The sequence below is a fragment of the Rhinopithecus bieti genome, unplaced genomic scaffold, assembly GCF_001698545.2.
Source record: "Rhinopithecus bieti isolate Rb0 unplaced genomic scaffold, ASM169854v2 scaffold_13259, whole genome shotgun sequence".
In the NCBI taxonomy this organism is placed as follows: Eukaryota; Metazoa; Chordata; class Mammalia; order Primates; family Cercopithecidae; genus Rhinopithecus; species Rhinopithecus bieti.
The window spans coordinates 2,836,619-2,860,974 of NW_016807544.1; the positions used below are offsets into that span (position 1 = coordinate 2,836,619).

Sequence of the window (24,356 nt, forward strand, 5' to 3'; positions counted from 1 at the left end):
CAGTGGGGGAGCCCATGATAGTATTATATCAAATAATACTATTTTTATCTTTGTGTGTTGTAAGTGGGTCTGATTTTTTAAATTTTTTCTTGATGTTTTTTAGAGACAGGGTCTTACCTTGGCTGGAATGCAGTGGCATGATCATAGTTCATTGTAACCTTGAACTCTTGGGCTCAAGCAATCCTCCCTTCACAGTCTCTTGAGTAGGTTGGACTATAGGTGTGGACTACCACACCTGTCTGCTAGGTCCAATTTTTATAGCAAGTTACAACTAATCTCTGTAACTATCTGGGTTTGTCTAGAAATTTTGGTCTCCTAGCAATCTGAGCTCCTGTCTCTCACCCCATCTCCAAATTGATACATTATTGTGAAGTAAGAGTTGTGACAACTGCCTTCTCTCATTCTTTGTTCCCATGGCATTTTCAAACTACTCTCATTCTAATATTTACGACTTTATGGCAAAATTGCTTGTTTTGCTCTTCCTTCCATCCAAACTGTAAGTTCCCTGGGGATATAGACAGTGTCTTGATACTGTTTTATCTATAGTTCTGTTTTATCTATAGTATTTTATCTAATTTGTCTGACATGATACAATCATAATGAAGATACTTAATATAGTTTAATACAATATAGCCAAAATAATTAAAGCATTGTAATTAGTTGCTTAAATTTAAAGAGTGCCAGGGATTTGGCTTTGTAGAAAATGCCATGAAATCAGTAAAATCATTGAAGGCTAGAAGCATAAAGTGGCAATGTATAACGTCAACATTCTGAGAAGTAATGAACTGCTAGATAGGAGAGAACCTCTGCTTTCTGTTGATTCTGCACTACTTTCTGAGATATTTTTTACGAGTGAATAAATTGGGGTTACAGAACTCTCAGTGCTACTAATGCTACTTTATGTATTTTTTTAGGTTGGTATCTAGGGAAACGAAAATTATTTGTTGGGTATTCCTTGTGAAATAGGCACAAAATGTGAGCTCTCTTTCTGAAAGCGACTATTTTACTTCTTTAAACATTTATTAGAATTACTTTAAGGATGAAGGGAACATAGTGGTAAATGACAAGATAATGCTTATTTGTTATACATTTATAGGTAGAGAACACACACTGGTGTGTTCTGTAGATACAGAACATTAAGACATTCTTTAACCTCTTAGCATGCAGGTTGTAGTATTGAAAAGAGGTGCTGCTGGAGATGTCATGTGTACTGCTCAATGATCTGAGTATTAAATGAAGCCTTTTATCATTCACTTTTACAGAGGAAGTGCTCTTCAGAAAAGGTTGCGTGATAGAGAAAAGGAAATGGAAGCAGATGAACGAGATAGGAAGAGAGAGAAGGAGGAGCTTGAGGAAATCAGGCAGCGCCTTCTGGCAGAAGGGCATCCAGATCCAGATGCAGAGCTCCAGAGGGTAAGATACTATACCATCCACATGATTTTGTTTTAAGGTTATCATATCATATTAAAGCCAACTATGATGCAGTTTAATTTATAGTTAAGGGAAATGCATTTTATGCTCCATGTAATGTGCTATTTTGTGGAACGTTATTAGTACTTTTTCTTTAATTACACAAGTTGTCAGTATTAGTTGATTTACAACTTCATTCTAAACATCCTGCGGATGTCTTATTCATTTGTTTTCTTTGTATGTCTTTTTTTTTTTTTTTTTTTTTAAATTAGATGGAGTCTGGCTCTGTCTTCCCCAGGCAGGAGTGCAGTGGTGCGATCTCAGCTGACTGCAACCTCTGCTTCCTAGGTTCAAGTTATCCTCCTGGCTCAGCTACCCAAGTAGTTGGGATTACAGGTGCCCGCCACCATGCCCAGCTAATTTTTGTATTGTTAGTTGGAGACAGGGTTTCACCATGTTGGCCAGGCTGGTCTACCTCAAGTGGTCACTGGCTTCGGCCTCCCAAAGTACTGGGATTACAGGCATGAGCCACTGCGCCTGGCCATTCTATTTTTTTTTTTTTTTTTTTTTTTTTTCTTGAGACGGAGTCTAGCTCTGTCGCCCAGGCTGGAGTGCAGTGGCTGGATCTCAGCTCACTGCAAGCTCCACCTCCCCGGCTTATGCCATTCTCCTGCCTCAGCCTCCCGAGTAGCTGGGACTACAGGCACCCGCCACCTCGCCCAGCTAGTTTTTTTGTATTTTTTTAGTAGAGACGGGGTTTCACCGTGTTATCCAGGATGGTCTTGATCTCCTTACCTCGTGATCTGCTCGTCTCAGCCTCCCCAAGTGCTGGGATTACGGGCTTGAGCCACTGCGCCCGGCGTATCGTATGTCTTCTAATGCCACTTTGCCAGAATCTGTTATTTCTGTAGTTGAACCTGTTCTTCCTATAATTTGCTCTGACACTTACTTTTTGTGATTTAAATTCCTTCTCTATTGCCAAAGTATTTTGTTTTTATTTTTATTTTTTATTTATTTATTTTGAGATGGAGTTTCACTCTTGTTGCCCAGCCTGGAGTGCAATGGGCGTGATCTCGGCTCACTGCAATCTCTGCCTCCCGGGTTTAAGCAATTCTTCTGCCTCAGCCTCTGGAGTAGCTGGGATTGTCTAATTTTTTGTGTTTTCTTAGTAGAGACAGGGTTTCACCATGTTGTCCAGGCTGGTCTCGAACTCCTGACCTCAGGTGATCCACCCGCCTCAGCCTCCCAAAGTGTTGCTGGCATTACTGGCGTGAGCTACCACACCTGGCCAGTGTTTTGTATTTAAAATAAAGCTGTGTCCTTTTTTGTTTTTTGTTTTGTTTTGTTTTTGAGATAGAGTCTCTCTCTCTTGCCCACACTGGAGTGCAATAGTGTGATCTCTGCTCACTGCAGCCCCTGACTCCTGGGTTCAAGCAATTCTCCTGCCTCAGGTACCCAAGTAGCTGGTTAGTATTAGGGATTACAGGTGCACGCCACCTTGCCTGGCTAATTTTTGTATTTTTATTTTTATTTATTTATTTTTTTGAGATGGGGTCTCGCTCTGTCACCCAGGCTGGAGTGCAGTGGTGTCATCTCGGCTCACTGCAAACTCCGCTTCCCAGGCTCCAGGGATTCTCTTGCCTCAGCCTCCCGAGTAGCTGGGATTACAGGCATGTGCCACCACTCCTGACTAATTTTTGTATTTTTAGTGGCAACGGGGTTTTACCATGTTGGTCAGGCTAGTCTTGAACTCCTGACCCCAAGTGATCCGCCCATCTTGGCCTCCCAGAGTCCTGGGATTACAGGCGCGAACCATTGTGCCCGGCCTTTTTTTATTTTCCTGAGACAGAGTCTGGCTTTGTTGCCTAGGCTGGAGTGCAGTGGTGGAATCTTGGTTCACTGCACCCTTTGCCTCCTGGGCTCAAGTGGTCCTCAGGCCTCTACCTCCTGAGTGTCTGGGACACTTACAAGCATGAGCAGAGTGCCTAACTTCTTTATGCTTTTTTGTAGAGATGGGGTTTTACCCGGGATTGAGCCACTGCCCATGTCCTTTTTTTTTTTTTTTCTTTTTTCTTTTTGAGATGGAGTCTTGCTCTGTTGCCCAGGCTGTAGTGCAGTTCTGCGAGGCTCACTGCAACCTCCACCTCCCAGGTTCAAGCAATTCTCCTGCCTCAGCTTCCTGAGTAGCTAGGATTACAGTCTCGCACCACCACACTTGGCTAATTTTTGTATTTTCAGTAGAGATAGGGTTTCACCATGTTGGCCAAGCTGGTCTCAAACTCGTGACCTCAGGTGATCTGCCTGCCGCGGCCTCCCAAAGTGCTGTGATTACAGGCGTGAGCCACCACGCCTGGCTTTTTCTCTTTTCATAAAGGCATTTTACAAGAGATAATGCAAAACAAAAATCAAGTTGGATGGTGTAGAGTTGTAGTTAATCAGATTATTGTTTTGGTTTTAGATGGAACAAGAGGCCGAGAGGCGCAGGCAGCCACAAATAAAGCAAGAGCCAGAATCAGAAGAAGAGGAAGAAGAAAAGCAAGAAAAAGAAGAAAAACGAGAAGAACCCATGGAAGAGGAAGAGGAGCCAGAGCAAAAGCCTTGTCTGAAACCTACTCTGAGGCCTATCAGCTCTGCTCCGTCTGTTTCTTCTGCCAGTGGCAATGCAACACCTAACACTCCTGGGGATGAGTCTCCCTGTGGTATTATTATTCCTCATGAAAACTCACCAGATCAACAACAACCTGAGGAGCATAGGCCAAAAATAGGACTAAGTCTTAAACTGGGTACGTTAGCATTTCCTTCCTTCTTTATTTTCTTCCCTTCACCCCTGCAAATACCTGTATTGTGCTTTAAGGAAAAAAATATGTATTTGTGCTTGGTTAGGTAGATAGAAGATTACTAAAAAATGCCTTTTTAGCTCACAATTGTTTTCATAGTTTTACTAGTGCTCCTATATCTGCAGCTGCCTCGAGTTCTGAGAAGAAGTGAAAAGTTTAATTTTCTAGCACTTGTGAGTAGTGAGTTATTTTTTACAGTTGGGATCTTTCTCTAAGATTTGTGGAAGTATATTTTGCATTGCTTTTGAGGGATGGTGGGTTGTAAAATGAAACATTTGGAAATTAAGTCATCATGCTAAGAGAGTGTTTTTACTGTAGGTGCTTCCAATAGTCCTGGTCAGCCTAATTCTGTGAAGAGAAAGAAACTGCCTGTAGATAGTGTCTTTAACAAATTTGAGGATGAAGACAGTGATGACGTACCCCGAAAAAGGAAACTGGTTCCCTTGGATTATGGTGAAGATGATAAAAATGCAGCCAAAGGCACTGTAAACACTGAAGAAAAGCGTAAACACATTAAGAGTCTCATTGAGAAAATCCCTACAGCCAAACCTGAGCTCTTCGCTTATCCCCTGGATTGGTCTATTGTGGATTCTGTGAGTAGGAAATTATATTTCATCATGTTATTGGGAACAGTTGGAATATGCCATAAAAATTCATTTGAAGAAGAAAAAACCTCATTTGATTCTATTAGTGACAAATAAGTAGGGATGATCATCTTGACACCAACTCAATGCCATGGTCAAGAAATTAGTAATAATGGAAAAATTTTTGGTGGTACTTGAAGACTTATTAAAAGCAGATGATTGTATCTTGATACATATCTGTCTTAGTTCAACTTGTAAATTAACATTATATTTTAGTCTCAGGAAAAATCATGAAGCTTTAATAACTGTGATCGCAAGTTACAATTCTTTAATTCAGTAACCATGCTTTGTTTTGCAGATACTGATGGAACGTCGAATTAGACCATGGATTAATAAGAAAATCATAGAATATATAGGTGAAGAGGAAGCTACATTAGTTGATTTTGTTTGTTCTAAGGTTAGTCTTCTATTCTCTTCCATGCCAGCTTTTATTTTATATATTAAAATATTAGACACTTTTTAAAAGAGCAGAAATTTTACAGAGTCAAGTTGTATGATGGTTTAGGTTCAATTAAGTGATTTATATCTGCTTTTAAAAGTTATTTTATTTTGGTGTGTTTCATTATTCACTGCAGTGGATGCAGATTTATGTTTGTTTTAATGAACCCTTCTATGTAACTTCAGACTCTGCACACCATGTGTTTTTCTTTCTGTGGGTCAAGGAGGATGGAGTTGCTCGTTACTGCCAATTGTGTGCTCTCTTTCTGCCCCTGAGAATGCTGTGCCATCTTCTTCTTGTCTTGGTTGGAATAATTATGTTGAGATTTTATGGACATAGCCAATAGCTTTTCCCATCAACTCCTTTGTCAGTCACCCATCCTTTGGATAGGATGAAAATAGTTCGTTTCATATCATAGTAACGATCAGTGTTTATTGACTGACAGGCTGTGTTCTCGGCAGATACTGTGTTTTGTTTGTTTTTTGTTGTTGTTGTTGCTGTTTTTTGTTTTGAGTCGGAGTTTTGCTTTGTCCCCCACGCTGGAGTGCAGTGGCGCAGTCATGGCTCACTGCAGCTTTGAACGCCCAGCCTAAAGTGATCCTCCTGCCTTAGGATCCTGAGAAGCCGGAACTACAGGCACATGCCACCACACCCTGCTAATTTTTTTTTCTTTCTTTCTTTTTTTTTTTTTAATTATACTTTAAATTCTGGGGTACATATGCAGAATGTGCAGGTTTGTTACATAGGTGTAACATGGTGGTTTGCTACACCCATCAACCCATCATTTACATTAGGTATTTCTCCTAATGCTCTCCCTGCCTTAGCCCCCAACTCCGCGACAGGCCCAGCTGTGTGATGTTCCCCTCCCTGTGTCCATGTGTTCTAATTGTTCAGCTCCCACTTATGAGTGAGAACATGCAGTGTTTGGTTTATACCAGGCTAATTTTTTGTATTTTTAGTAGAGATGGGGTTTCACCACATTGGCCGGGCTGGTCTCGAACTGACCTCAAGTGATCTGCCTGGAACTCCTGACCTCAAGTGATCCGCCCGCGTTGGCCTCCCAAAGTGCAGGGATTACAAGGCGTGAGCCATCATGCCAGCCGAAGATAAAGTTCTGTAAAATGTTAGCAAGGTGATGGCCCAAGCCTTGTAATTCCTGCACTTTGGGAGGCCAACGGGGCAGAACACTTGTGGTCATGAGTTCGAGACCAGCCCAGCCAACATGGTAAAACCCCGTCCTTACTAAAAAGTCAAAAATAGGGTGGGCATGATGGTGGGCGCCTGTAATCCCAGCTACTCTGAAGGCTGAGGCAGGAGAATCACTTGAACCCGGGAGGCGGAGGTTGAAGTGAGCTGTGATCGCGCCATTGCACTCCAGCCTGTGCGATAAGAGTGAAACTCTGTCTCAAAAAAAGAAAAACTTCTTTTAACATAACACTGTTAGAATGTGTCTGTCATGAATGTTATACCCATTTTATACATGAAGAAATTGAGGTTTAAGGAGAGGTTGTGTCTTGGCTATGTTGTATACTGAGTCTAGCCTTTGAAACCCATGCTCTTAACCACTAAGGTATATCTTCCCATTGTCTCCTGAAAACATAGTCTTAACTTTAATAAAACAGTTAACATAGTAGAAACACCGTATTTCTATAAAGGTATAGCTAAGGTATTTTTCTGCTAGCAGTGCTCTTTTGATATGAACAGTAAATTTACTCTGCCTTCTCTAACTTGTAATTATTGTGGCATTAAAACTTGTGTCAAGGCCGGGCGCGGTGGCTCATGCCTATAATCCCAGTACTTTGGGAGGCTGAGGCGGGCGGATCACGAGGTCAGGAGATCGAGACCGTCCTGGCTAACATCTTGGCTAACACGGTGAAACCCCATCTCTACTAAAAATACAAAAAATTATCCAGGTGTGGTGGCAGGCACTTGTAGTCCCAGCTACTTGGGAGGCTGAGGCAGGAGAATGGCGTGAACCCAGAAGGCGGAGCTTGCAGTGAGCTGAGATATAGCATCACTGCACCTGGGTGACAGAGCAGGACTCCGTCTCAAAAAAAAAAAAAAAAACTTGTGTCAGATTTGACTTAAAATTAGACTACAGACCACTATAGAGATTAAGATTCCAGGTTTTGGTGCCTCTTTCATTGAAGAATGATATTCTGAAAATTAAAACATTTATAGAATGGTTCCTTAGTCACAAGAAATTCCTGTCTGAATTTGAGGATTCATACCTTAAAATTTCTTGACTATATTGTTAATTTTATTTATTTTAATGTGACAATTATTTTTCTCTTTTAGGTTATGGCTCATAGTTCACCCCAGAGCATTTTAGATGATGTTGCTATGGTAAGTTAGAAATTCACTATTTTTATTTCTTTTAATTAAAAAAAAAATTTTTTTTTTGGTCTTAAAATATAGATGGGGTCTTACTATGTTGCTCAGGGTAGTCTTGAATTCCTAGGCTCAAGTGATCCTCCTGCCTCAGCCCCCCAGAGTGTTGAGATTACAGACATGAGCCACTACACCTGGCCAGAAATGCACTATTATTAATATTTTAATTAACATCTATATAAACTCACGTTTGAATTTGATTCACTTCCTGCCTATCTTTGTTCTAGAATCTTTTTTAGGCCTGAATTAAAACTTGAGTGGCCGGGTGCAGTGGCTTACGCCTGTGATCCCAGTACTTTGGGATACTGAGGCGGGTGAATCACAAGGTCAAGAGATCGAGACCATCGTGACCAACATGGTGAAACCCTGTCTCTATGAAAAATACAAAAATTAGCTGTGCATGGTGGCGTGCGCCTATATTCCCAGCTACTCAGGGAGGCTGAGGCAGGAGAATCACTTGTACCTGTGAGGTAGAGGTTGCAGTGAGCCGAGATCGCGCCACTGCACTCCAGCCTGGTGACAGAGTGAGACCCCGTCTCTAAATAAATAAATAGAGCTTTATTCTTTTCCACCAGTTCCGTTCATGTTTTCCCTATGCCCAGCACAATGTGCTAGAAGCATAATGTAGAACAAATGACCTGTAGTAGCGGGGAGAGAGGTATACAGATACTGAAACCTTGATGTACTTGTTTGAATTAGATATGTAGAAACGATAATGGAGGTAGAGGAGATAGAACATCTGATGGCATTGATAGCAGTTAGGTTAAGCATCACAGGGATTACCACAGAAACTGAGACATGTAGTTGTGTGTGTGTGTGTGTATATGTGTGTGTGTGTTTTTTAAGTTGGATACATGTGCAGTTTTGTTATATAGATAAACTTGTGCCTGGGGGTTTGTTGAACAGATTATTTCATCACCCAGGTATTAAGCCTAGTACTCATTAGTTATTTTTCCTGATTCTCTCCCTCCTGCCACCCTCCACCCTACGATAGGCCACCTTGTGTGTTGTTCCCCTCTCTTTGTTCATGTTTTCTCATCATTTAGCTCCCACTTACAAGTGAGAACATGCTGTATTTGGTTTTCTGTTCCTGTGTTAGTTTGCTAAGGATAGTGGCCTCCAGTTCCATCCATGACCCTGTAAAGGACACTATTTCCTTCTTTTTGGCCACAAGGTTGTATATATATGTTGGTTTTTGGACAGGTATCCAAACACCTGTTGTACTGACAGTGAACGTCAAATCCTCGTTGCATTTAATTTGGGATTACAGTCATTGGTAGCATGTAGTTAACACTGATTTTTGTGAGACAAGGAAAGGAGAAGATAATTGATGGTAAAGGTTGAGCAAGAGATTGAATGAACTATGATCTCCAAGTTAGGAAGAGAAGAAAATAATACCTGAATGGAGCTGGTGGTTTGAATGAATGAAGGACTAGTGGTTCCAGTGAAGTTGTGGAAGGTGAATTGTAATAAAACAACTGAAAGGAGAGGTTATGGTCAGAGTGTAGAAAGTTCAAGTCTGTATGATAGGTCAGTCCGGATGATGGCAAGGTGCACGGTATGACTGTGGGAAATTCCTGGGTATTGGGAGTCAGATTGGAGAGAAATACTGGAAATAGTTGCCAGAGCACTCATTTAAGTGGGGGGAAAGACAAGATACTTGCCAGATAGCTGCTTTTGCAATGGATAAGGTGGTGAGAGCTCATGAACGTCCATGGAGTTGTTATTTTTTTTTTGCCAAGAAGGAAACAGTGAAGACCCAGCAGTCATTCCTGTGGAGACTAAGACATTGAGAGTGAGAGACTACCTGAGAAGTGCCAGGGCTCTAGGAGATAGAGGAGGGTTTCTGTTAAGAGGAAAATCCTAATTTAGTTGTTGGTGTGTAGTATAAAATAGAGCAAGAGTCCAAAGGGCAGAGCGAGAAGGCAGCAATGGGAAGATGAGTAAGTAAGGAAGAATCATCAAACATGATATGAAAAGGTAGATGACTGGGAGTACTTGCACTTGGAACTGCCACCAAAGACGTCAGGGAGGGACATAGTGGGGTTTATAGTCAAAAAGAAGGATTGTGAGTTCAAGCTGCTTTGTGGCCAGGCATTTTTATGATGTCTAAAGCCAGATAACATTCCTTTTCTGCTGCCTAGCTAGCTTGATGCAGCTGTCGTTTAGAACACCTGATAAAACATTTGTGAAAACTTCATTGCCTCGGAGGAAAGGAGAAATGTGAATAGATTTCAGTCCTTAGGGCTGGATTCTGAACTTTCCTGAAGCTTCCAGCCCTGTTTTTCTTGGAATAGAGGGTGTCGTAATTAGGCCTGAGTGAAAACGTTTTTTAAGTGAAACAGTGTTCCAGTGTTTGGCCTCAGCAGAGTTCCTATCATAGTAAAGATTTCATGTCAGTGTTAATTTTAGATTTTTTTATCTGTTGTAATATATTGATATTTGGAGTGTTGTTTATGATTTTGTGGCTCATTGTTGATTAGAATGAGAGGAAACCAGTTGAGCTAGTGTTGTCAAACAGCTCTGCTAAGAAGCTCAGGGGCCTTGTAAATATTTCTTGAATAAATGAGGAGACTGAATTTTTAGCCTGAGTACTGTTTTACTCTTAACAAAAGTCTGACTTCTTTCTATTGTATCTTTTTCATTTTATGTAAATTAAATGAAGTTTGGTTGCATTTTGTGCCTACATCTCTCTGAAGTGTGACTTAGATGTGGATTAGTGTTACAACAGAGTTCTAAAACGAAGGTCAAATCTGGCTCAGAAATCTGATCAAAAGTTCTTTAATTAATTGCCATCATTGAGAAAGTGACAAATTCCTTTTTTTCTTTTAATTTATTTTGTTTGTTTGTTTGTTTGTTTGAGACAGAGTCTTGCTGTGTTTCCCAGGCTGTATGGAGTGGCAGTGGCATGATCTTGGCTCACTGTAACCTCCACTTCTTGGGTTCAAGCAGTTCTCTTGCCTCAGCCTCCCAAGTAGTTGGGATTACAGGTGCCCACCTCCATGCCTGGCTAATTTTTGTATTTTTGTAGAGACTAAAATTTAGCCACACCTGGCTAAATTTTGTAATTTTTGTAGAGATGGGTTTCACCATGTTGGCCTGGCTGGTCTCAAACTCCTGACCTCAGGTGATCTGCCCACCTAGGCCTCCCAAAGTGCTGGGATTAGAGGCGTGAGGCACTGTGCCCAGCCTTCTCCTAGGTATTTATTAAGTACTTGTTATATACCAGACACTTTTCAGAGCACTTAACTACATACCATCTCTTTTAATTCCCACTTAGTACCTACTGCTATGGTATGTAGCTACATCCCCTCCGCTTTAGAGATGAGGAAACTGAGGCTCAGGTTAAGTAACCCAACCAAGGACCAATCGCTGAGTAAGAGGCAGCACTGCAGTTTGAACCTATGTAGCCTGACTAGAGAATTTGAACCTATGTAGTCTGACTAGAAATTGAGTACTCTAAATTCCTACCACAAGCTTCCTCTATGAAGACCTGGCAACTCTAGGCCACACTTTTGGAGCACAGTCATAGCTGCCCCCTTTAGAAGGGAGCAGAGTAGTCCATTTCACCTCATAGCAGCCATAATGTAGAGGGCCAGATGTGTGTATGGGATGATGGCAGGAATAGTGATGGGGACACAAGGACCCTAACTCATAAGTAGAGAGGAAGACAATTTCCTCGTCCACCACTGGAAGAAGACTTGTTACTTAGTAGTCATGTGTGCCCCGTGATGATGATTGTGTTTGCTTATTCTGTTTACTGTATTCTGAACACTGTACTACTTATATCCTCATTTAATGTTCACTTTAGTGTCAAGTACACAATAAATGCTAGTTAAGATGGCACGGTTGGGCTGTGTACAGCAGCTCAAACCTGTAATCCTAGCACTTTGCAAGACCACAGTGGGCAGATTGCTTGAGTCCAGGAGTTTGAGACCAGCCTGGGCAACACAGGGAGACCCTGTCTCTATTTAAAAAGCACAAAAATGTAGCTAGGAGTAGTGGTGCACACCTGTAGTCCCAGCTACTGGTGAGACTGAGGTGGGAGGATCACTTGAGCCTGGGAGGTCAAGGCTACAGTGCACCATGATCACGCCACTGTACTCCAGGCTGGGTGACAAGAGAGATCCTGTCTCCAGGGAAAAAAAAAAAGTTTGTGAGGTTATGTTTTAGGGGATAAATGAAATTCTGTATTGTTATTATGTAATTGTGTATTTGTTTAGTTCTTCTTAAATTACTATGTTCTTTATGAAAAGCATGTGAGTTTCCTTGGGAAGTAGTTTAGTCAGATGTGTATAAATGCAGTATCTGTACAGGTAAAATAAAAGAATAAAAGGTAGATCACAGAAATATTGTACTGTTTAGTAAGCCATGGAATTTTGAATGATTTTTTTGTTGTTGGTAATTTACATTTACTATTTATTTATTTAGAGACGGAGGAGTTTCGCTCTTGTTGCCCAGGCTGGAGTGCAATGACATGATCTTGGCTCACTGCAACCTCCGGCTCCCAGGTTCAAGCGATTCTCCTACCTCAGCCTCCCAAGTAGCTGGGATTACAGGTTCCTGCCACCATGCCCAGCTAATTTTTGTATTTTTAGGAGAGATGGGGTTTTGCCATGTTGGCCAGGCTGGTCTTGAACTCTTAACCTCAGGTGATCCGCCTGCCTCAGCCTCCCAAAGTACTGGGACTACAGGTGTGAGCCACTGTGTCCAGCCCATTTACTATTTATTAATAATACATTTCTCACACTGGACAAGTTTTCTTTAAGTCATTTTACTGAAAGTAAAACTACTTTCTAAGGAAAACAAATACGTGTTATAAAGAACGTAGTAATTTAAGAAGAACGAAATATACAACCATGTAATAACAATACAGAATCTCATTTACCCCCTCAAAACAACCTTAAAACTTTTTTCTTTTTTTTGAGATGGAGTCTTGCTCTGTCGCCCAGGCTGGAGTGCAGTGGCGTGATCTTGGCTCACTGCAAGCTCCGCCTCCCGGGTTCACGCCATTCTCCTGACTCAGCCTCCCCAGCAGCTGGGACTACAGGCACACTCTGCCACGCCTGGCTAAGTTTTTGTATTTTTAGTAGGGATGGGTTTTCACCGTGTTAGCCAGGATGGTCTCAGTCTCCTGACCTTGTTATCTGCCCGCTTCAGCATCCCAAAGTGCTGGGATTACAGGTGTGAGCCACTGCGCCCCGCCACTAAACCAATCATAACTAGCATTTAAGTAATAAGTGCTTATTGTCAGTGGATGCAAATCTTTTTTATACTGGTCACTGTTGTTGGCAGATGTTGATGATTGCTTCTCTTACACGTGTTGCTGTTTTTGTTTCCTCTTTAGGTACTTGATGAAGAAGCAGAAGTTTTTATAGTCAAAATGTGGAGATTATTGATATATGAAACAGAAGCCAAGAAAATTGGTCTTGTGAAGTAAAACTTTTTATATTAAGAGTTCCATTTCAGGTTTCTTCTTCGCCACCCTTTTAAGGACTTTGAATTTTTCTTTGTCTTTGAAGACATTGTGAGATTTGTAATTTTTTTTTATTGTAGAAAATGTGAATTTTTTGGTCCTCTAATTTGTTGTTGCCCTGTGTACTCCCTTGGTTGTAAAGTCATCTGAATCCTTGGTTCTCTTTATACTCACCAGGTACAAATTACTGGTATGTTTTATAAGCCGCAGCTACTGTACACAGCCTATCTAATAATAATCTTGTTCTGCTGATTTGTTTCTTGTAAATATTAAAACGACTCCCCAATTATTTTGCAGAATTGCACTTAATACTGAAATGTACTGTATAGGAACCAACATGAACAATTTTAATTGAAAACACCAGTCATAAACTATTAACCACTCCCACTCTCTTTTGATCAGAAATAGCAAGCCCTTGTGAAGGCATGGAGTTTAAAATTGGAATGCAAAAATTAGCAGACAATCCATTCCTACTGTATTTCTGTATGAATGTGTTTGTGAATGTATGTGTAAAAGTCTTTCTTTTCCCTAATTTGCTTTGGTGGGGTCCTTAAAACATTTCCTAATTAAAGAATAGAATTGTAAAGGAAAAATGATACTGTTCCAACCTAAAATGTCTGTTATAATTAGGTTATTAGTTTCCCAGAGCATGGTATTCTCGTATCGTGAGCAATGGTCTGCTAACTGGGTGGGGTTTTCTTACTAATAAGCTGGCTGCTTCAGCCTCTCTTTTAAAGGAATGTGGATCATAGTGATTTTTCCCTTTAATTTTATTGCTCAGAAATGAGGCATATCCTAAAATACTGGAGAGTTGTATTTAATGCATTTTTGCACTAATTGGTCCTTAGTTGAAATCTGTTATATCCCTTTATTTAACAAAAAATTCATCATACCAAAAGTATAAGTGAAAACCCCCTTTAAAACAAAACAAAAAAATGAAGTAAAATTAGGCAAATTGACAGACAATGAGAGTTTTACAAACATGATAGGTATTCTGCTCGGCAATTTGTAAGTTTACATCTTATTTAAGGATAAAGGTAAATCATTTCAAGGCAGTTACCAACCACTAACTTTTGTTTTCATTTTGTCTTGTAGAAGGTTTGTATCTTGTTTTACCTTGGCTCATTAGTGTTTAAAACTATACTGATGATGTGCTTAGAGAAATTCCTGGGGCTTTCTTTGTTGTAGATCAGAATTTCACCAGGGAGTAAAATTACCTGAAAATGTAACAAGTTTTAAACAGCTTTTCACACAAATTAGATGCAGCTGTTCCCATGTCTGAATACTTATTTAAAAGAAAGGTAAAGGTTGGCCTGTTAGAAAAGCATAATGTGAGCTTTAGATTACTGGATTTTTTTTTTTTTTTTTTTTAAACACACCTCAAGAGGACATTTGAAAACACTGTTCTTACCCTCGAACCCTGATGTGGTTCCATTATGTAAATATTTCAAATATTAAAAATGTATATATTTGATCCTGGGGACTCATGTTCTTTCAGAATCATGTAAATAAATGGCATCATGTTGTAATTGTGTGGTGCATACTAGAAAACTTAAAAATACGGGCTGAATTTTTTTATGGACTTGATTTTTATGACTATTGGTATCTAAAAGGTCAAGGAAGCCAGTTATATTATTTTGGATGAATCTACTATACATTATGAATGTTTTTTTATTTAAATTCTGGTTTTTCGACGGAAATTTCCGAAAAGATGCCCTTACCATTTTCGGTTGTTTCAGTCCTTTTTCTCGGACACACCCCCAGCCTAAGACTGTTCGAGCAGTTATTGGTGTCTGCTTCCTTTTTTTTTTTTTTTTTTGAGACAGCGTCGCCTGCCGCCCAGGCTGAGTGCATGCCGCTTTCAGCCACTGCAAGCTCCCGCCTCCCGGGTTACAGCATTTCCTCCATGTCTCAGCTCCCGAGAGCTGGGACTACAGGCCCGCCCTCGCCGCTAGGTTTGTTTTTTAGTAAGAAGGTTTCCCGGATTACCGGGGCCCTCGATCTCCTGACCTCGATCCACCCGTTCTCGGACCCAAAGTGCTGGATTACAGCTTGAGCCACCCAGCGCCCGGCCGTCTGTCTTTTTTAATGTACTGCACAGTTGCTGTTTCTAAGGCATCATATTATGTTGTTTTTGTTTAGCCACTATTAACATGAAGGTTTATTCAGGTAGATTTGATTTCCTTTGCTTGGTTTCTTCTCCTGCTCTGTCAAGTATACTTATCTTAAAGGGCCCCTCTAAAAACAAGGGAGATCTCTTAATCTGAAACCTTTGGGGAGATGTACTGTGTACTGCATAACATCTCCAGTGAGGTTTGTGGCAGGACCTCAACTAAATATATGAATTTGTGCAAGTTCATATATTAAGGTTTCTGCAGCAGAGTGAAAATTGTTATAATAAATGTGGTAGAAACTGTTAATCGCTTAATGCCAGTTTAAATCATGTTTTGTAACCAAGCTTCAGTAAAAACCTTTAGATTGTCAGAGTTGCTTGTTTTTTAGAATTGTATATATAAAGAATTAGACATTAAACAGGCATATTCTAGTGTCTGCAAATACACATCAGAAATTTCTATTAAGTTGCTTGAACTTTGTGGGTTAATTTTACCATAAACCCATGAATTAATTTTAGTTTGAAAACCTTATACAGTATGAATTCGTTTTGCCCTTTCAAGTTGTTATATAAAGAGCATGAAAATCTTTTTTTGGTGTTTTTTTCTTTTTGGTTGGTGGGGGGGTGTTTTTTTGGTGATATGGGAGTTATGCTTTTGTCGCCCAGGATGGAGTGCAATGGCGCGAGCTCGGCTCACTGCAACCTCTGCCTCCCTGTTTCTGGAGATTCTCTGCTTCAGTTTTCTGAGTAGCTGGGATTACAGGTGCCCAATACCACGCCTGGCTAATTTTTTGTATTTTTAGTAGAGACAGGATTTCACCATGTTGGCCAGGCTGGTCTCAAACTCCTGACCTCAGGTGATCCACCCGCCTCAGCCTCCCAAAGTGCTGGGATTACAGGCATGAGCTACCTTGCCTGGCCAAAGCATGAACATCTTAAGAACCAGTCTTGATCTGGCAGTTAGAATACTACTTTTCTTTTTCCCTAAAAACAAAATAAAGTATGTACATCTGTTTACAAGGAAGAAAGGTAAGTTTGAAGTTGTTTTTCTTAAACTTTAATGTGACCCCAAATCATCTGAGGAGTGCTTGTAGAAATAGAGACACTGAAGTAGCAGAGGTGGAGTGGCGCCGCAGGCTTTGCATTTCTGGACAGCTCCCAGCTAATGTCATTGCCTGCTGATCCAAGGACCACATTTTGATTAGCACTTTAAGGTGTCTATTCAGCATTATTTTATCCTAACAGACTACATAAATGCAGCTGAATTTTCCTTTAAGTAGATTTTAAAGAGGAAAACATTTTTTGAGGCAAATATACATAATTATATTCATGAACATAATGTAATCTTCCAAAATTATGCCTGAGAAAACCCTAATATTCTAGGCTTTTTTTCTAGCCAGCCCTGAAAATTTTTTCTGTAGATAACTTTATGTTGTTACTTATTCTGAATCTTATAGCACTTCCCTGTAAACTATGTAAGTGTAAGCTAATGATTATTTTGTGAAGAGTGCTGTTTCAGGTTTTAATCTGGCATGAATACCTGATAGATATAGTAGAAAAACTGAGAAAACATTTAGCTTGAGAGCCAATTTGAACTATACACTGTCATTTTTTTCTCCTTTTTATGGAATCAATTTAATGCAAATAAGTGTAAGCAGGTATACAATGTTTAGATGAAGCTTATTTTCCCAACTCTTTTTAACAAGTTTTATGATGGCCCCAATTTATACCCAAAAGACTGCTGAGAGGTTTTATGTCAAATTGATTATGAACTTCTCAGGGTTGTATTTCAGTCTTCTGTTAAGTATGAAATTGAGAAATAGTTTTGCTCAACAAAATATGATGAGGAATTCATTTATGACTGTCACTGGAGATTAAAGGGTATGAGAAGGAATCCCAGGCAGGCAAAGAAACAGTCTAGCTGTCAAGAAGAAAACAGGGAGATAATACCAAACCCAGGAGCTACTAATATAACAATCATACTGTAGACCGAAGTGAACTCACACTTTTTGATAAACTGATAGATTGTTTTGTAATGTGATTATAGTAAAATACTGAAATACTTATGTTAATTTATTTGCATTTGAATGCTTACATTTTTAATTGACAGAATCTTTGCGTTTCATTACTTGAGTCATGAAGGCCAAATTAAAGATTGGCGGTCTAAAATACCCAGGAAAATAATTTCTAGAAACAAAATAAAATTCTTTTCAAGCCATGTTTGAATTAAATGACACTCCTGAGTCTGTCTACTCTTTTTTTTTTTTTGAGACAGCATCTTGCACCCAGGAGATGGAGGTTGCAGAGAGCCAAGATTGCGCCACTGCACTCCAGCATGAGCAACAAGAGCGAAACTCCATCTCAATATATATATATATATATATATATTTCTGGTAGCTGGTCATCTAATGGTGGCAAAAAAAATTACACAAGGAGTTCAGGAACATCATTAGACATAAATACAAAATACTATATTAATTATCAAATGTGATGAGCTAACTGAGAGGAAATGGGAAATAGGAAGATTCTCAGTAGAAGTAGTAATATGTGGAAGGGGCCTTAGAGGTCACGTAGTCTATTTTGCCCATTGTAATTATATTTTTTAAATAAATTTTTTGTTTAGAGACAAGGATTCCCTGTAAAACTGGAGTGCAGGGGCACAATCATGGCTCTCACTGCAGCCTCAAATTCCTGGGCTCAGTGATCTTCCTGTCCCAGCCACCTGAGTAGCTAGGACTACAGGTGCACGCCACCATGCCTATTTTGTATGTGTGTGTGTGTGGAGATGAAGTGTGTTGTCTAGGCTGGTCTCAACTTCAAACCTCAAGTGATCCTTCAGCCTCAGCCTCCTAAACTGCTGAGATTACAGGCATAAGGTTTTTTGATAAAGGAAAAACTAGCGAGCATTTCACATTGTAGAATCCAAAACCATGAAAGTTAATTTTTTCCTGTCAATTTACCGTTTTGTAAATGTACCCAGGTGAAGAGACTTGTCTGACTGTTACTGTAGATAGAAAAGTACCAAAACAACGTTTTATTTTGTTCGGTATACTGTTGAGGCAAGTTTCTAAATGAGAGGGCCCAGGTTCTTGGTTAAGAAGGAACTTAGAATTAAGAAAACAGTGACAAACATTTCCGGCAGTGTGCCTCAGAGGGGGCACCAGCTGTAGGGGTCTGTCCACAGACCCTGACCCTGCGACGACGGATGAATAAAGTACACTGACACACAGATACTCTGTTTTGCCAGTCCAGCTGAGGGTGTCCCACCACTTACAGACTCCCTGGAGAGTTGGATAAACAGTTGCAACTAGGCCTCAGTCAGCTAGTGAGACTTGTATTTATTCAGTAAGACTAATTAACAAAGGCTTGAGTCAACACCATTAGAGGGTAATTGATACTGTGGACTTCCCAAGTGAAAAACACTTATGCACCAGAGGTACATCTAAGATTAGTCTTAAGATCATATATGAGTAAACAAACAAGGTAAACTACTCTGCCTTCCTTTATTACTACTATAATTTGTTTAAAACTAAAGATCAGGTTGCCTTCGACCATATCTATTACGGAAGCTATGCAAACTTCTCCGCCTTCCAAGAATTGTGTCTGTCTCTGTAACTATCTTTAATGTTTTTCCCACCGGCCTGATTGAATCCCAACACATATTCAGAACTTAAGGCTAGAACAAGATGAGGAAGATATGGCAGCCCCTGATTTTAAGCAGATTCCAATCTAAGGAAACCCGTAAAGAATTCAAATGACGTGAGAGCTAATAAGATAAAATGTGGCTATGCACCAAGCCCTGACGGCAATATTTAATCCCATAACAATTCCTCTTTCCTCCTGCTATAAGAAGCATGGCAGTGACATTGTGCGTAAATTAAGGCAAACTGTTTTCATGTGAAAATGTTAATGAGGTAGATTCCTTTGGAATCATTAGTGTGAAGAGCTGGTTTTTGTTTTCCCATTGCCTAGGTCCTGACTTTAGTAGTGACTGATCCAGCTTTTCTAGTCTAACAACCCTCTCCCCCAAGTAATTCTTTCATGCCCTGCCCTTCAGCTTCATCTTTTACCACTTACTGTTGGGTTTTGCCACCATTTATTTCATCATTCACTTATCTGTCCCTCTTCCTAAGTTACAAACGCTTCTGAGGCAAATGGAAATGCATCACTGCAGAGTCTAGGACCTTTAGTGTTATTTGGTCATTTACTTTTCACACACTGCAGCTTTTACTCTTTTGAACCTTCATTGCTATAGTAGGTATTGAAAAAATACTGAATGATCAGAAGTGATTTGATTTTCCCCTCACCTGGTAAATAATCCTTTTCTTTCTTTCATTTATTTATTTATGTATTTTTTAGATGGAATTTTGCTTTTGTCGCCCAGGCTGGAGTGCAATGGCGTGATCTCAGCTCACTGCAACCTCCACCTCCCGGGTTCAAGTGATTATTCTGTCTCAGCCTCCCAAGTATCTGCGATTACAGGTGCATGCCACCATGCCCAGCTAATTTTTATTTTATTTTTTATTATATACAGATATATTTTTTGAGACAGTCTTGTTCTGTCACCATGGCTGGAGTGCAGTGACAAGATCTCAGCTCACTGCACCCTCTGCTTCCTGGGTTCAAACGATTCTCCTGTCCCAGCTTCCTGAGTAGCTGGGATTACAGGCACACGCCACCATGCCCGGCTAATTTTTGTATTTTTAGTAGAGGCAGGGTTTTACCATGTTAGGCTGGTCTCGAACTCCTGACTTCGTGATCTGCCTGCCTCAGCCTCCCAAAGTGCTAGGATTACAGGTGTGAGCCACCGCACCCGGCAAATAATCCTTTCTTTTCTCTTTCTTTTCTTTCTTTCTTCCTTTTTTTTTTTTTTTTAACAATTATTAGACACCTTCTATCCAGTTTATGACAGAATCCACCTTACCCCTGTTTTCGTAAGTGAACATACTACTACATGCATCCCAATCTAGAAGATCCTCTCCCCCGTGGCACTGTTTTCTAACTACATTCTACAATTTCTTGAGTGTTGCTCAGGTATTTCTTTTATCTGATTTCTCCCCCGGTCTAACATGGAGGAACAGCACAAAAAATTTATCTTAGATCCTATCTCCTTTCATTATACTATCAAGATTCCAGAAATAGTATTTTATATATGCCCTCCAGATTTCTTGAATTTCACTCAACCTATTCCAGTTTGTACTTCACCATTCCTCTGATGGCTGGTGAGAGCCTGTGTCAGAAACTGGGCATGTAAGAGGTGTAAAAGAAAACTGAATCTTGGGGACCCCAAATCACTAAGCTAAAGGGAAAAGTCTAGGTGGGAACTGCTTATGGCCAACCTGCCTCCCATTCTATTCAGAGTCACCCCTCTGCTCACTGACATGGATGCATATCTGATTGCCTCCCTTCAAAAGGCTAATCAGAAACTCAACAGAATGCAACATTCATCTCTCACCTACCTGTGACCTGGAAGCCCCCTCCCAGCTTGGAGTCTTCCTGCCTTTGCTTCAAGTTGTCCCACTTTTTCAGACTGAACCAATGTACTTCTTACATATGTTGATTGATGTCTCATGTCTCCCTAGAATGTATAAAACTAAGCTGTGCCCCGACCACCTTGGGCGCATACCAGCACTTCCTGAGGCTGTGTCATGGGCGGGTGTCCTCAACCTTGGCAAAATAAACTTCCTAAATTAACTGAGACCTGTCTCAAATTTTCAGGATTCACAGAGGCTATGCCTTAGTTTGTCTTTTAGCACCATGTACATTTCCTGTCTTCTTGGAACTCTTACTTGGTGTCTAGGATATCACTTTTCCTTGTTCCCGTAGTCTGTTTTTCCCAGTATCTTGCTGGCTTTTCCCTGGGTGTTCATATTTATAAAAAGATGAAGGTAAACAGGGCAACATAGCAGGACCTTGTGTCTACAAAAAAAAAAAAAAAAAAAAAAAGGCCAGGCAAGGTGGCATATGCCTGTAGTCCTAGCTACTTGGAAGGCTGAGGTGGGAGGATCGCTGGAGGCAAGGAACTCAAAGCTGCTGCAGTGAGCTTTGATTGTGCCACCATCCTCCAGACTGGGCGACAGTGAGATCTTGTCTCTAAAAAGAGTAACAAAATATTTTTAAAGATGTAGGTTTCACGCGCATCCATGTGAAGAGAGTCCACCAACAGGCTTTGTGTGAGCAACAAGGCTGTTCATTTCACTTGGGTGCAAGTGGGCTGAGTTGGAAAAGAGTTAACAAAGGGTGATAGGGGTGGAGCAGTTTTATAGGATTTGGGTAGGTAGTGGAAAGTTATAGTTAAAGGGGGTTGTTCTCCTGCGGGCAGGGGCAGGAGTCACAAGGTGCTTGGTGGGGAGCCCCAGAGACTTGCTATCCAGGAGAAGGAATGTTAAAAGGTAATGTCATCAGTTAAGGCAGGAACCAGCCATATTCACTTCTTTTGTGGTTCTTCAGTTGCCTCCGGCCATCTGGATGTATACAGGCAGGCTTGGGCTCGGAGGCCTGACATTCCTGTCTTATATTAATAAGAAAAAAACAAAATAGTGCTGAAGTGTTGGGGCAGCAAAAATTTTTGGGAGTGGTATGGAGAGAGAATGGGCAATGTTTCTCAGGGCTGGTTCGAGAGGGATTGGGGTGGTGTGGGAACCTAGAGTGGGAGAGATTAAACTGAAGTAAGATTTTGGGGTAAGGGGTGATATTGTGGGGTTGTTAAAAGGAGCATTTGTCAGGCCGGGCGCGGTGGCTCAAGCCTGTAATCCCAGCACTTGGGGAGGCCGAGACGGGCGGATCACGAGGTCAGGAGATTGAGACCATCCTGGCTAACACGGTGAAAACCCGTCTCTACTAAAAATACAAAAAACTAGCCAGGCGAGGTGGCGGGCGCCTGCAGTCCCAGCTACTTGGGAGGCTGAAGCAGGAGAATGGCTAAACTTGGGAGGCGGAGCTTGCAGTGAGCTGAGATCCGGCCACTGCACTCCAGCCTGGGCGACAGAGCGAGACTCCGTCTCAAAAAAAAAAAAAAAAAGAGCATTTGTCGTATAGAATGATTGGTGATGGCCTGGATGCGGTTTTGTATGAACTGAGAAACTAAATGGAAGACACAAGGTCCAAATAAGAGCAGGAAAAAAAGGTATTAAAGGACTAAGAATTGAGAGGACCTAGGACATTCAGTTAGAGAATGTCCAAGGGGTTTCAGTGTAATTATTTGCTTGGTTGGCGAGTTTTTGGGCTCTATCCTTGAGTTTTTTTATGTTGTCACATACCAGGCCAAATTGATTTAGGTAAAAACAACATTCTTCATTTAGAAATATGCAGTCTTCCTTTTTCAGCAATGAGTAAGTCGAGGCCTATTCCTGTCTTTTTATATTAATAATAAGAAAAACAAAACAAAACAGTGAAGTGTTGGTCTCATGAGGAGAACAGGAAGCTGTTTGGTCCCGTTTGCAAATTGAATTTTGGGAGTAAGGAAAACTAGTGTGCATGTGTCTGTCCAATTAGCAGGTAGACACATGGAGGTAGAGGAGCTACAGAGGAATAAGAGACCTTGTGCAAGGCAAAACTGAAAATGCAAAGTGAAAAGATGAGAAAGACTACTAAAAGAGGTCTTGTACCCAGACTCCTAGGGATCCAGCTAGGGTGGCAGCCATCAGAGGTTGTAATGGGGATTGATGGTGTAAATGCGTAGAGGGGGAGGTTTGATTTTCATGGTGTATGAGAAAGCGCTGAGTGTCTATGAGCAATCTTTCACTGTTATTTACCGGGCAGGGTATAAGATGTGGTTCAGGACTTGTGTTGGGTGCTAAGTGAGAAGCTGGGTTGAAATCGGGCCCATGGTCAATAGTTACTGTTGGAGTTTCAATAAAGAGTGAATAGAACTGGAGGAGTCGAGGGGCAGACAGTAAGTGTGAAAGGTGTGAGGAGGATATTAATGCTTGAAGGTTGTGAGAACTGTTGAGGGTAAGTGGAGCATAGCTTGTGATTTTGAGGGCTTCTAGAAGTATTAAAGTGGCGGCTGCCGCCGTGCATAAACATGAGGGACACCCCAGAATTGTGAGGTCAAGTTGTTTGGACAAAAAGGCTACAGGGCACTGTCCTGGCTCTTGTGTAAGAATTCTGACCGCACAGCCCTGTACTTCAGCTGTGTGTAATGAAAAGGGTTGGGATGAGTTAGGGAGATACAGTGTGGGAGCAGCTTCTAGGGCTGTTTTAAAAGAACGGAAAGAGGAGTGGGGAAAGAATTTAGGATCTATGGGGTCAGCTAGGTTTCCTTTTGTGAGTTTATATAATGGTTTAGTCAGGATGGCAAAACCAGGTATCCAAAGGCAAAAGTACCTAACCATGCCTAGGAAGGAAAGGCGTTGTTGCTTTGTAGAAGGGATTGGGGTTTGGGAGATTAGCCGGACACAATTAGCAGGGAGAGCACGTGTGTTTTTATGAAGAATTAAGCTGAGGTAGGTAATGGATGAAGAAGAAATTTGGGCTTTGGAGGGGGACACGCGATATTCCTTTGAGAATAGATGTTGGAGGAGCAGGAGGATGTCCTATGGGGAAGATTTGTAGGAGGGGCTATAAAGTAGAAGGTCGCCAAAGTATCGAATAAGGTGAGAAGCAGATGGACGGAAAGAAAGTAAATCATGAGAAAGGGCTTGACTGAAGTAATGGGGGATGTCCTTGAAGCCTTGTAGCAGTACAGCCTAGATAAGTTGCTGAGGCTAATGGGTGTAAGGTCAATCCAAGTGAAAGCGAGAAGAGGCTGGGATGAAGGGTGTAAAGGAATAGAAAAGGAAGCATGTTTGAGATCCAGAACAGAATAATGGGTTGTGGAGGGAGGTATTGAGCATAGGAGAGTATATGGGCTTGGCACCATTGGGTAGATAGGCAAGACAATTTGGTTGATAAGGTGAAGATCTTGGACTGGCCTGTAAGACTTGTCCAGTTTTTGGACAGGTAAGATAGGAGAGTTGTAAGGAGAGTTTGTAGGCTTTAAGAGGCCATGTTGTAACAGGCAGGTGATAACAGCCTTTAACTTTTTTTTTTTTTTTTTTTTTTT

General features: G+C 40.9%; 1 protein-coding gene across 1 annotated transcript in view; it reads left to right on the top strand.

The window, feature by feature from the left end:
• RBM25 (RNA binding motif protein 25) overlaps positions 1-14,726 on the top strand; it is a 68,569-nt gene extending 53,843 nt beyond the window's left edge. Inside the window, exons 14-19 of the mRNA XM_017882797.1 lie at positions 1,263-1,413; positions 3,869-4,193; positions 4,566-4,840; positions 5,190-5,288; positions 7,629-7,676; positions 13,069-14,726. Of these exons, the coding sequence (XP_017738286.1) occupies positions 1,263-1,413; positions 3,869-4,193; positions 4,566-4,840; positions 5,190-5,288; positions 7,629-7,676; positions 13,069-13,161 (991 nt within the window). The 3' untranslated portion in view covers positions 13,162-14,726. The remainder of the gene's footprint in view (positions 1-1,262; positions 1,414-3,868; positions 4,194-4,565; positions 4,841-5,189; positions 5,289-7,628; positions 7,677-13,068) is intronic.
• Positions 14,727-24,356: the final 9,630 nt, after the last annotated feature.